Genomic DNA, 14135 nt, shown 5'->3' with positions numbered 1-14135 from the left:
CTGCTGCTTGTGCACCTTTTTCTTCCACACTTTTCCCTTCCACTTAACTTTCTATTAATATGCTTTGATACAGCACTTTGAGAACATCCAACTTCTTTTGCAATTTACTTTTGAGGCTTTCCCTCCTTGTGGAGGGTGTTGATGATGGTTTTCTGCACAACTGTCAGGTCAGCAGTCTTCCCCATGATTGTGAATTGTACTGAATCAGACTGAGAGACCATTTAAAGCAGACATTCCCAACCGCGGTCCTCAAGGCACACCAACAGTGCAGGTTTTAGTGATATCCAGGCTTCAGCACAGATGATTAAATCAAAATAACTGAGGTACTAATTAAATCACCTGTGTTCAAGCCTGGATATCACTAAAACCAGGACTGTAAAGGGCCCTACACACTGGCCGATCCGCCGCCGAGCTGCCCGACGGCGGATATGGCCGACGAGCGACCCGGCGGCGGGGGGGCAGTGATGGGGGGAGTGACGTTTCTTCACTCCCCCCGTCACGCGGCTCCATTGAAGTGCAGGCAAATATGGACGAGATCGTCCATATTGGCTTGCATGCACAGCCGACGGGGGACCAGCGATGAACGAGCGCGGGGCCGCGCATCGTTCATCGCTGGAGCCTCCACACTGAAAGATATGAACGAGTTCTCGTTCATTTATGAACGAGATCGTTCATATCTTTCAAACAAATCGGCCAGTGTGTAGGGCCTATTAGTGTGCCTTGAGGACCGCGGTTGGGAAACACTGATTTAAAAGCTCAGGGACCCTTTGCATGTGGTTTGGATTAATTAGCTGATTAGGGTGTGACACTTTGAGCCTACAATATTGAACCTTTCCACAATATTCAAATTTTCTGAGATTTTGGATTTGAGGTTTTCTTAAACTGTAAGTCATCAAAATTATAACCAATAAAGGCTTGAAATATCTCACTTTGCATGTAATGAGTCTATATAACATATTAGTTTCACCTTTTTAAGTTGAATTACTGAAATAAATGAACGTTTGCACAATATTCTAATTTTCTGAGTTTCACCTGTATTTCATATGGACTATATTAGATCTACATAATGTTGTGCCCTTTGCAAACAGAGAGAAACGTATTTTACTTCCAATGACTACATTAGGGCTCATACCCACTGGCTTTTTAAAATATTTTTTCACATACTTTGTCAAGTTGTGTAAAACTTTTGAGTCTAGACACACCGTTTATAATGTTCTAATATATATATACCGTATATACTCGAGTATAAGTCGACCCGAATATAAGCCGAGGCACCTACTTTTCCCCAAAAAAACTGGGAAAACTTATTGACTCGAGTATAAGCCTAGGGTGGGAAATGCAGCTCTAGCCGTACACAGCCCTCATACGGCCAGATATGCCCCCCAGTGCCAGATATACCCCCACAGTGCTAAATATGCCCCCATGGTGCTAGATATTTGCCCTCATAGTGCCAGATATGCCCCCACATTGCCAGATACACATATTCCCCCACAGTGCCACATATGCCCTCATACTGCCAGATAATCCCCCACAGTGTCAGATATGCCCCCACAGTGCCAGATATGCCCTCATACTGCCAGATAATCCCCCACAGTGCCGCATATGCCCTCATACTGCCAGATAATCCCCCACAGTGCCACATATGCCCTCATACTGCCAGATAATCCCCCACAGTGCCACATATGCCCTCATACTGCCAGATATGCCCCCACAGTGCTACATATGCCCCCACAGTGCCAGATACCGTATGCCCTCATAGTGCCAGATATGCCCAGCCCCCAACTACCCCACGACAACCCCCCCCCCCCACTGACACACCCGCGCTCCAGCCCGTAGCCCGTCTCTACTCACCATCAATGATGACGGGGCACGGGAGTACAGGCAGCGGCAGGCGGTGCGGGCAGCGGTGGCCGGCCTTGGGACGGAACGCAGCGGCTGAGGAGGCGGGCGGCTGAGGAGGCGGTCAGCGCGGCGGTGCTTTAGCGAGCATGGAGAGGGAGAAGGATGGCTGCAGCAGCGTCACTGGTGGATGCACCAATTACAGTGCGCTGCTGCGGCTCCCGAGTCCCCCTCCCTCCCTCCTCCTCCTCCTCCTCCTCAAATGGCTTCTCCCTGCGCTCTGCTCCTGCACATGACTCCCGGGAGCATCACTCGAGTATAAGCCGAGGGGGAGCTTTTTCAGCACAAAAAATGTGCTGAAAAACTCGGCTTATACTCGAGTATATACGGTATATATATATATATATATATATATATATATATATATATATATATATATATATATATATATATATATATATATATATATATATATATATATATATATATATATATATATATATATATATATATATATGAACTTGGTTTGGTAGGCACTCTGTTAAATCCACATCTGCCCGGGTGCCTTCCACAGAGGTGATGAATAACAAGCAAAATGTTCCTATTAGAGGTGGTGAAATATCAGTCCAATCCCCCAATCATAAGAACAGGCGGCACTCCTGGGTCTTGGTGAAAATAAATTCAAGTGTATTGACAAAATCAATTAGAAAGATGGCACATTACGCCAACGTTTCAGCGCCGCGCAGCGCCGCGTTTGCAGCCACAGCACATAGCCTTGAAAAAAGCGCCCTGCGCGGCGCTGAAACGTTGGCGTAATGTGCCATCTTTCTAATTGATTTTGTCAATACACTTGAATTTATTTTCACCAAGACCCAGGAGTGCCGCCTGTTCTTATGATTGGGGGATTGGACTGATATTTCACCACCTCTAATAGGAACATTTTGCTTGTTATATATATATATATATATATATATATAATATATATATATTGTTGTAGGCTTTTTTAACATCTACATGTTATGTTTATAACAATATGAACTCTACAGGGTCCTCTAAAACATTAGAAGTAGAAAAAAATCTAAAGAACACCTTTTGCTTTTGATATGTAATAATAATACTTATTATTAAGTATTATTATTTAATTATATAGCGCTCTTTCTCCAATGGAACTCAAGGTGCTTAACAGATAGAATGAACATCATACAGTACAGAAACAAGGAAGTACAGAAAAGCTTATCACATAATACAGAGAGCATGGAGATACTAAAAGGACATCACGGAAATGCTTGAGTAAACAGGAAAGTCTTGAGTCTTTTTTTGAAAGATTCTAGAGTGGGTGCTTCTCGAAATCTGTGGGGCAGTGATTTCCATAGAGTCAGAGCCGCAAGGCTAAAAGCTCAACCCCCAGATAAATTACAGGATATTCCAAACACTGGATAACGGACAAAACGGTCATTTAGACTAATTGGTAAAATAAGTTTCATTTAGCCAATTTATCTGACCGACCATTTTTGTTCGTTTTACAGTGTTTTGGCCAAATTATCAATTGTTACTAATACTTTAGATGAAAAGTCAAGTAAAACAACTAAACATAATGTTGCCAAAACAGGTCTCTTACGTAGGTCACACAGACACATATATTAGTCTTGGGTCGATATAATGGTAAGTATCATTTTGGGCAAAATAATGTTTCCAGACATTTTTCTATATAAGTACATGTGGGTTTTTCTAACAATAAACTTTAGCTTGCACAGTAATTGTGTATGACAGAGAGGGTGTGATTCAGAGATGCACGCAGTCCCTGGTCAGTTCTATGTCTTCTGCAGAAGCGAATCTGAGTGCAAATGTTGCAGGTGCTGGACATTTGCAAGACGCAGCATCAGTTCAACCTCTCACACAAGACTGTGACCATGGGATATCTAAGCCACCCTCTGGTTGCTCAGGATGACTTCCACAGCTAAACTGCTGAAACGGCATGCACTGGCGTTGGCACCCTACCCCAAAACGGAAGCAACACCTAAATTTGAAGCAATGACCCCCCCTTCTCCTCACCCAAATGCCTGCAGCTTGTCAAGCAAGCTGCAACATACATACAGCGCACTGCGACCATTGGTCATTTGTGACAGAATTAAACCTGCATCCGGGGCTGAATCAGGCCTATGTGAGACACTTCTTGCATACTGTACCTTTTATTTTAATATTTTGATCTATACTGTTGATATATACTGTTTTACCACTTTATAGATGTGAGATATGGGACATCAGTCTTTATTTATGTGGGAATCCTAGTTTAAAGTTTGCCTTTCACTAGGTTACTGGCGCTGTATTGCTCAATACAGACTCCTCTAAAATATTAGAAATAATATTTCTCACATGTACGCCACCCAGCCCAGGTGCTTTGTTCAGGTTCATTTTTTTTCTTAGTGTTTTTAAGTTTAGCCCCAGTAGCACTTTGTGCTACTGTAGGTGACAGAAGTATAACTATGTATTTAGTGACCTTCCAGTTTTTATTTTCACAGTAATAAGTGTGAACATGTTCTACTCGGCCCCTGAATAGGAGGTATTTGCTATTATATAATAAATCTGTTGCATTGTTATCCTGAGTAACCCACAGCTCATTTCCACTTTTTTTCTCTAACGTCCTAAGTGGATGCTGGGGACTCCGTCAGGACCATGGGGAATAGCGGCTCCGCAGGAGACAGGGCACAAAAAGTAAGCTTTTAGGATCACATGGTGTGTACTGGCTCCTCCCCCTATGACCCTCCTCCAAGCCTCAGTTAGGTTTTTGTGCCCGTCCGAGCAGGGTGCAATCTAGGTGGCTCTCCTAAAGAGCTGCTTAGAAAAAGTTTTTTAGGTTTTTTATTTTCAGTGAGTCCTGCTGGCAACAGGCTCACTGCATCGAGGGACTTAGGGGAGAGAATTTCAACTCACCTGCGTGCAGGATGGATTGGATTCTTAGGCTACTGGACACCATTAGCTCCAGAGGGAGTCGGAACACAGGTCTCACCCTGGGGTTCGTCCCGGAGCAGCGCCGCCGACCCCCCTTACAGATGCTGAAGATTGAAGGTCCGGAAACAGGCGGCAGAAGGCTCTTCAGTCTTCATGAAGGTAGCGCACAGCACTGCAGCTGTGCGCCATTGTTGTCACACACTTCACACCAGACGGTCACGGAGGGTGCAGGGCGCTGCTGGGGGCGCCCTGGGCAGCAATATATAATACCTTTTATGGCAAAAGAATACATCACATATAGCCATTAAGGCTATATGTATGTATTTAACCCATGCCAAATGTCTAAAACTCCGGGAGAAAAGCCCGCCGGAATAGGGGGCGGGGCTTATTCTCCTCAGCACACAGCGCCATTTTCCTGCTCAGCTCCGCTGTGAGGAAGGCTCCCAGGACTCTCCCCTGCACTGCACTACAGAAACAGGGTAAAACAGAGAGGGGGGGCATATTTTGGCGATATTTTTATATATTTAAGCGGCTATAAGGAACAACACTTATATAGGGTTGTTCCCATATATATTATAGCGCTTGGGTGTGTGCTGGCAAACTCTCCCTCTGTCTCCCCAAAGGGCTAGTGGGGTCCTGTCTTCGATAAGAGCATTCCCTGTGTGTCTGCTGTGTCGGTACGTGTGTGTCGACATGTATGAGGACGATGTTGGCGTGGAGGCAGAGCAATTGCCGATAATGGTGATGTCACCCCCCAGGGAGTCGACACCGGAATGGATGGCTTTGTTTATGGAATTACGTGATAATGTCAGCACATTACAAAAATCAGTTGACGACATGAGACGGCCGGCAAACCAGTTAGTACCTGCCCAGGCGTCTCAGACACCGTCAGGGGCTGTAAAGCGCCCTTTACCTCAGTCGGTCGACACAGACCCAGACACAGACACTGAATCTAGTGTCGACGGTGATGAAACAAACGTATTTTCAAGTAGGGCCACACGTTATATGATCACGGCAATGAAGGAGGCTTTGCATATCTCTGATACTACAAGTACCACAAAAAGGGGTATTATGTGGGGGGTGAAAAAACTACCTGTAGTTTTTCCTGAATCAGAGGAATTAAATGATGTATGTGATGAAGCGTGGGTTAACCCAGATAGAAAAATGCTAATTTCAAAAAAGTTATTAGCATTATACCCTTTCCCGCCAGAGGTTAGGGCGCGCTGGGAAACACCCCCTAGGGTGGATAAGGCGCTCACACGCTTATCGAAACAAGTGGCGTTACCGTCTCCTGATACGGCCGCCCTCAAGGATCCAGCTGATAGGAGGCTGGAAACTACCCTGAAAAGTATATACACTCATACTGGTGTTATACTGCGACCAGCCATCGCCTCAGCCTGGATGTGCAGTGCTGGGGTCGTCTGGTTGGATTCCCTGACTGAAAATATTGATACCCTGGATAGGGACAGTATTTTATTGACTATAGAGCAATTAAAGGATGCTTTCCTTTATATGCGAGATGCGCAGAGAGATATTTGCACTCTGGCATCGAGAGTAAATGCGATGTCCATATCTGCCAGAAGGAGTTTATGGACGCGACAGTGGTCAGGTGATGCGGATTCCAAACGACATATGGAAGTATTGCCGTATAAAGGGGAGGAATTATTTGGCGTCGGTCTATCGGATCTGGTGGCTACGGCAACTGCCGGAAAATCCACTTTTTTACCTCAGACCCCCTCCCAACAGAAAAAGACACCGTCTTTTCAGCCGCAGTCCTTTCGTTCCTATAAGAACAAGCGGACAAAAGGACAGTCATATCTGCCTCGGGGCAGAGGAAGGGGTAAGAGAGGGCAGCATGCAGCCCCTGCCCAGGAACAGAAGCCCTCCCAGGGTTCTGCAAAGCCCTCAGCATGACGCTGGGGCCTTACAAGCGGACTCAGGAACGGTGGGGGGTCGACTCAAGAATTTCAGCGCACAGTGGGCTTGCTCACAGGTGGACCCCTGGATTCTACAGGTAGTATCTCAGGGTTACAGGTTGGAATTCGAGAAGTCTCCCCCTCGCCGGTTCCTAAAGTCTGCTTTGCCAACGTCTCCCTCGGACAGGGCGACGGTATTGGAAGCCATTCACAAGCTGTTTGCTCAGCAGGTGATAGTCAAGGTACCCCTCCTACAACAGGGAAAGGGGTATTACTCCACGCTATTTGTGGTACCGAAGCCGGACGGCTCGGTAAGACCTATTCTAAATCTCAAATCTTTGAACCTGTACATACAAAAATTCAAGTTCAAGATGGAGTCACTCAGAGCAGTGATAGCGAATCTGGAAGAAGGGGACTTTATGGTGTCCCTGGACATAAAGGACGCTTACCTGCATGTCCCAATTTGCCCTTCACATCAAGGGTACCTCAGGTTCGTGGTGCAAAACTGTCATTATCAGTTTCAGAAGCTGCCGTTTGGATTGTCCACGGCACCTCGGGTCTTTACCAAGGTAATGGCCGAAATGATGATCCTTCTACGAAGAAGAGGCGTATTAATTATCCCTTACTTGGACGATCTCCTGATAAGGGCAAGATCCAGAGAACAGCTGGAAGACGGAGTAGCACTAACCCAACTAGTGCTGCAACAACACGGGTGGATTCTGAATTTTCCAAAATCTCAGTTGACCCCGACGACACGTCTGCTGTTCCTGGGAATGATTCTGGACACGGTTCAGAAAAAGGTGTTTCTTCCGGAGGAGAAAGCCAGGGAGTTATCCGAACTTGTCAGGAACCTCCTAAAACCAGGGACAGTGTCTGTGCATCAATGCACAAGAGTCCTGGGAAAGATGGTGGCTTCTTACGAAGCGATTCCATTCGGCAGATTCCACGCACAAACTTTTCAGTGGGATCTGCTGGACAAATGGTCCGGATCGCATCTGCAGATGCATCAGCGGATAACCTTATCGCCACGGACAAGGGTGTCTCTTCTGTGGTGGTTGCAGAGTGCTCATCTGAGGGCCGCAGATTCGGCATACAGGACTGGGTCCTGGTGACCACGGATGCCAGTCTGAGAGGCTGGGGAGCGGTCACACAAGGAAGAAACTTCCAGGGAGTATGGTCAAGCCTGGAGATGTCTCTTCACATAAATATACTGGAGCTAAGAGCGATTTACAATGCTCTAAGTCTGGCAAAACCCCTGCTTCAGGGTCAGCCGGTGTTGATCCAGTCGGACAACATCACGGCAGTCGCCCACGTAAACAGACAGGGCGGCACAAGAAGCAGGACAGCAATGGCAGAAGCTGCAAGGATTCTTCGCTGGGCGGAAGATCATGTGATAGCACTGTCAGCAGTATTCATTCCGGGAGTGGACAACTGGGAAGCAGACTTCCTCAGCAGACACGATCTACACCCGGGAGAGTGGGGACTTCATCCAGAAGTCTTCCACATGATTGTGAACCGTTGGGAAAAACCAATGGTGGATATGATGGCGTCCCGCCTCAACAAAAAACTGGACAGGTATTGCGCCAGGTCAAGAGACCCTCAGGCAATAGCTGTGGACGCTCTGGTAACACCGTGGGTGTTCCAGTCAGTGTATGTGTTCCCTCCTCTGCCTCTCATACCAAAAGTACTGAGAATTATACGGCAAAAGGGAGTAAGAACGATACTAGTGGCTCCGGATTGGCCAAGAAGAACTTGGTACCCGGAACTTCAAGAGATGCTCACGGAGGATCCGTGGCCTCTACCTCTAAGACGGGACCTGCTTCAGCAGGGACCGTGTCTATTCCAAGACTTACCGCGGCTGCGTTTGACGGCATGGCGGTTGAACGCCGAATTCTAAAGGAAAAAGGCATTCCGGAAGAGGTCATTCCTACACTGGTAAAGGCCAGGAAGGAGGTGACTGCACAACATTATCACCGCATTTGGAGAAAATATGTTGCGTGGTGTGAGGCCAGGAAGGCCCCCACGGAGGAATTTCAACTGGGTCGATTCCTACATTTCCTGCAAACAGGATTGTCTATGGGCCTCAAATTGGGGTCCATTAAGGTTCAAATTTCGGCCCTGTCGATTTTCTTCCAGAAAGAATTGGCTTCAGTTCCTGAAGTCCAGACTTTTGTAAAAGGAGTACTACATATACAGCCCCCGGTTGTGCCCCCAGTGGCACCGTGGGATCTTAATGTAGTCTTGGATTTTCTAAAATCCCATTGGTTTGAGCCGCTCAAATCGGTGGAGATGAAGTATCTTACATGGAAAGTAACCATGCTACTGGCCCTGGCTTCAGCCAGGAGAGTATCAGAATTGGCGGCTTTATCATATAAGAGCCCATATCTGATTTTCCATACGGACAGGGCAGAACTGCGGACGCGTCCTCATTTTCTGCCTAAGGTGGTGTCAGCGTTTCACCTGAACCAGCCTATTGTGGTGCCTGCGGCTACTAACGAGTTGGAGGATTCCAAGTTGTTAGACGTGGTCCGGGCATTGAAAATATATATTTCAAAAACGGCTGGAGTCAGAAAGTCTGACTCACTGCTTATATTGTATGCACCCAACAAGATGGGTGCTCCTGCTTCTAAGCAGACGATTGCTCGTTGGATTTGTAGCACAATTCAACTTGCACATTCTGTGGCAGGCTTGCCACAACCTAAATCTGTCAAGGCCCATTCCACAAGGAAAGTGGGCTCATCCTGGGCGGCTGCCCGGGGAGTCTCGGCATTACAACTCTGCCGAGCTGCTACTTGGTCAGGGGCAAACACGTTTGCAAAATTCTACAAATTTGATACCCTGGCTGAGGAGTACCTTGAGTTCTCTCATTCGGTGCTGCAGAGTCATCCGCACTCTCCCGCCCGTTTGGGAGCTTTGGTATAATCCCCATGGTCCTGACGGAGTCCCCAGCATCCACTTAGGACGTTAGAGAAAATAAGAATTTACTTACCGATAATTCTATTTCTCGTAGTCCGTAGTGGATGCTGGGCGCCCATCCCAAGTGCGGATTGTCTGCAATACTTGTACATAGTTATTGTTACAAAAAAATCGGGTTGTTATTTGTTGTGAGCCGTCTGTTCAGAGGCTCCTACGTTTGTCATACTGTTAACTGGGTTCAGATCACAAGTTATACGGTGTGATTGGTGTGGCTGGTATGAGTCTTACCCGGGGTTCAATATCCTTCCTTATTGTGTACGCTCGTCCGGGCACAGTACCTAACTGAGGCTTGGAGGAGGGTCATAGGGGGAGGAGCCAGTACACACCATGTGATCCTAAAAGCTTACTTTTTGTGCCCTGTCTCCTGCGGAGCCGCTATTCCCCATGGTCCTGACTGAGTCCCCAGCATCCACTACGGACTACGAGAAATAGAATTATCGGTAAGTAAATTCTTATTATTTACTTCCTGCCTTTGGCTACAACTGAAAATACAAAAATAAAAATGCCGTTTCGCAGCTTTTGCTGCCTGCTCTGTAACTCCTTAGGTATATAGCACATCTGATCTGATTTCTTTTCTAAATATATTTTTGTGAAATGTTTGCATTTATTCTATTAAACTGAATCCAACATCAGTGTTTTCATGGATAGTTGTCCATTATACTCACAGGGGTTGGCCGCAATTATGCCCCAAAGCCGAGGAGCAACTATTGTTTGGTGGAAGAGCCACAATTGCATGACTATATACAATGCTGCATCAATCACAAAATACGTGCAGGTAGGCATCAGTATCATTTGCTCTCGGTTAATGCCAGGCATACATCAAATACTATGTGCTTATGTGTATGCTTATAGCCATTTGTTTTGTGTGCAAAATACACAGTGGCTACTAGGCATCAATAGAACTTCAGATTCTTCTTTATACATGAGAAACAATGCCCTGTCTTCTGTACAAGACACACAAAAATGCCTTAAACATTCCCAAAATGCATGATATTTGCCAGAGCAACAAAGTTCTGATAATACAGTACTAAACAACTGACAAAAACTAATAAATACTAAAAACTAATACATAAGGCAACACCAAGTATCTATAGTTCTATACAAAAATATTCAATATAATATAAAGAGGTTAAAACAAACTGTGAAACATAAAGACTACTGAGAGTGACAATACTAACCGTAGCACTGGTGAAAAGCATGTGGAGGATCCTGCTTATGAGAGTTTATAGTCTAGATAGGCTTACCATACTATCTCTTTAAACCGGACACTCATGGATTACACAGGTTCTGTGGCTGAGTAAAACCAGGTGAAATGCAGGCTTGAAGTGAGTCAGCCATAGAACCTGTGTAATTCATGGGTGTAGTACGGTATGCCGGCGCTCGGGCTCCCGGCGACCAGCATACCGGCGCCGGGAGCCCGACCGCCAGCATACCGACAGCGTGGCGAGCGCAAAGGAGCGCCTTGTGGGCTCGCCACGCTGCGGGCACGGTGGCGCGCTACGCGCGCGCCACACTATTTTATTCTCCCTCCAGGGGGGTCGTGGACCCCCACGAGGGAGAATAGCTGTCGGTATGCCGGGTGTCGGGATTCCGGCGCCGGTATACTGTACGCCGGGATCCCGACTTTCGGCATACTGAAGACCACCCGTAATTCATGAGTGTCCTAGTTTAAAGGGCTAGTATAGTAAGGGGTAGTATTCAGTATACCGGTGCCGGAATCTCAACAACCGGCATACCGACACTTGTTCTCCCTCTTGGGGGTCCACGACCCCCCTGGAGGTAGAACGCGCGCCACCGTGCCCGCAGCGTGGCGAGCGCAATGAGCTCACAAGGGGCTCATTTGCGCTCGCCCTGCTGTCGGCAAGCCGGCGGTCGGGATCCCGGCGCCGGTATGCTGGCCGCCGGGTACCCGGCCGCCGGCAACTCATACCACACCCATAGTAAGTCAGTCTAGAAGAAGCATCCAGTCAGAAGCAGTTCGCTATTGCTGGCAATCATCTGTAATGATGTGTACACACGAGATTTTTTTTCTTTCAATTTTGACTATATAGTCAAAATCGCAAGAAAAGTTAGTGCAAATCGCAAGGTGTTATGCCACTTGTGATCCCGATGTGCGGTCCTGCCAGGTCGGTATCGCAAGAAAAGATAGATTGTGCAGGCAACTCAATCCTTGCTAGATCGGTGTACTATCTAGTTCATCTCACATATCAATTACATCTCACGCCCAAAATCGTAAGCACACATAGTCCATATCTCAAGAAAAGTTAGTCAAAATCGGTGGTGCTGGGCTTCGGGGAGTTCAGGGGAAATCGCAAAGTGAAAATCAGGCATAGCAAGGATTTCACCATGTGTACACACCATAACTTGCACCTGCACTTGCCCACCCACAATTAATAAGGCTTTCTCAAGAATATATATATCTGTTTACCACCCACTCTGTATGAATTTTGAAAAAGTCCAACTGCATGGATTAAAGATTTCCTGTAAATACTGGCTGCTTTATTTTTACACTGCAATTATGACTTCAGTTAAAACACACCCCACCCAAATCTAACTCTCTCTACAAATATTATATCTACCCCATCTGCAGTGCACATGGGGGGTCATTCAGAGTTGTTCGTTCGGTAAATTTCTTCGCATCGCAGCGATTTTCCGCTTAGTGCGCATGCGCAATGTTCGCACTGCGACTGCGCCAAGTAAATTTGCTATGCAGTTAGGAATTTTACTCACGTTTTTTTCATCGTTCTGGTGATCGTAATGTGATTGACAGGAAGTGGGTGTTTCTGGGCGGAAACTGGCCGTTTTATGGGTGTGTGTGAAAAAACGCTACCGTTTCTGGGAAAAACGCGGGAGTGGCTGGAGAAACGGAGGAGTGTCTGGGCGAACGCTGGGTGTGTTTGTGACGTCAAACCAGGAACGACAAGCACTGAACTGATCGCAGATGCCGAGTAAGTTTGAAGCTACTCAGAAACTGCTAAGAGGTGTGTAATCGCAATTTTGAGAATCTTTCGTTCGCAATTTTACGATGCTAAGATTCACTCCCAGTAGGCGGCGGCTTAGCGTGTGTAAAGCTGCTAAAAACAGCTTGCGAGCGAACAACTCGGAATGAGGGCCATGGTTTTGCCCATCAGAGAACAATTTTGCTGCTGCGATCAGGTCTGAATTAGGCCCCAGAGCCGTAACTAGACTTTTACTGCCCTGTGCCAAAAAGAGAATTGGCAAAGCCCCCCCCCCCCCTCTCCATTTTTCCAATAGTGCCATAAGATGCATGCCAGCTTGGAATTCTCTAGCTTTCTATACAAGGGCAGACAGCTCAATGAATAGAGTATCTGACTGCAATGTCATAGGCAACAGGTTTGAATCCTGGGCACATCAGCAACCCGAAATGTAATAAAGGACAGTGCGACAGAACAACAAAGACCTCTCAATTCAAGTGCATGATGAATGCTGTATAGGTAGTGGACAATAATAACAAAAACAGAAAGGAATAGAAAATAGCGCTTGATGGGAAAAAAGCAGCCTGGATATATTCTAGTGATTCCCAATCACCAATATAAAACTAAAGAGAAATAAGTAATAGAAAATATCTTTGACGCTACCACCTTTATGTTAATTAATAATGGAAAAGTCTATAGGAATGTCCCATAAGCTTTCTCTGTAACTGAATTTTGATCTTGCTGTCTTCCAAATTTCTTCAGATCTTGAAATTCCTTATGGATAGGTGTACATATAAACAGAGGAAAGAAGAATATATAGTGTAGTATTTCTCTAACGTCCTAGTGGATGCTGGGACTCCGTCAGGACCATGGGGAATAGCGGGCTCCGCAGGAGACAGGGCACATCTAAATAAAGCTTTTAGGATCACATGGTGCGTACTGGCTCCTCCCCCTATGACCCTCCTCCAAGCCTCAGTTAGGTTTTTGTGCCCGTCCGAGAAGGGTGCAATCTAGGTGGCTCTCCTAAAGAGCTGCTTAGACAAAGTTTTTTTAGGTTTAAATCTCAGTGAGTCCTGCTGGCAACAGGATCACTGCATCGAGGGACTTAGGGGAGAGATTTCCAACTCACCTGCGTGCAGGATGGATTGGAGTCTTAGGCTACTGGACACTTAGCTCCAGAGGGAGTCGGAACACAGGTCCTCCTGGGGTTCGTCCCGGAGCCGCGCCGCCGATCCCCCTTACAGACGCTGAAGACGGAGGTCCGGAAAGCAGGCGGCAGAAGACTCCTCAGTCTTCATGAAGGTAGCGCACAGCACTGCAGCTGTGCGCCATTGTTGCTACACGTCTCACTGATTCAGTCACGGAGGGTGCAGGGCGCTGCTGGGGGCGCCCTGGGCAGCAATATTAAATACCTTTAGTGGCAAAATAAATACATCACATATAGCCATTAAGGCTATATGTATGTATTTAACCCAGGCCAGTTTTCTTAAAACCCGGGAGAAAAGCCCGCCGAAAAAGG

General features: G+C 46.6%; 1 protein-coding gene across 7 annotated transcripts in view; it reads left to right on the top strand.

Annotated features, from left to right (window-relative positions):
* Positions 1-14135, top strand: part of RPS6KA1 (ribosomal protein S6 kinase A1) — a 324800-nt gene that overhangs the window by 9687 nt on the left and 300978 nt on the right. For 2 of the 7 annotated variants that reach the window (XM_063954718.1, XM_063954717.1), the window contains exon 1: positions 10383-10455. The exons of 4 other annotated variants lie outside the window; for them this stretch is intronic. In XM_063954718.1, coding sequence (XP_063810788.1) covers positions 10427-10455 — 29 coding nt within the window. In that variant the 5' untranslated portion in view covers positions 10383-10426. Of the gene's footprint in view, positions 1-10347; positions 10456-14135 lie in introns of those variants that run through there. One more of the 7 variants, XM_063954716.1, reaches the window with a different exon arrangement.

This window comes from Pseudophryne corroboree, chromosome 2 (genome assembly GCF_028390025.1).
Source record: "Pseudophryne corroboree isolate aPseCor3 chromosome 2, aPseCor3.hap2, whole genome shotgun sequence".
Lineage (NCBI taxonomy): Eukaryota > Metazoa > Chordata > Amphibia > Anura > Myobatrachidae > Pseudophryne > Pseudophryne corroboree.
Note: the sequence above shows the minus strand (reverse complement) of the source record. Positions and strands in the feature narration are given on the sequence as shown.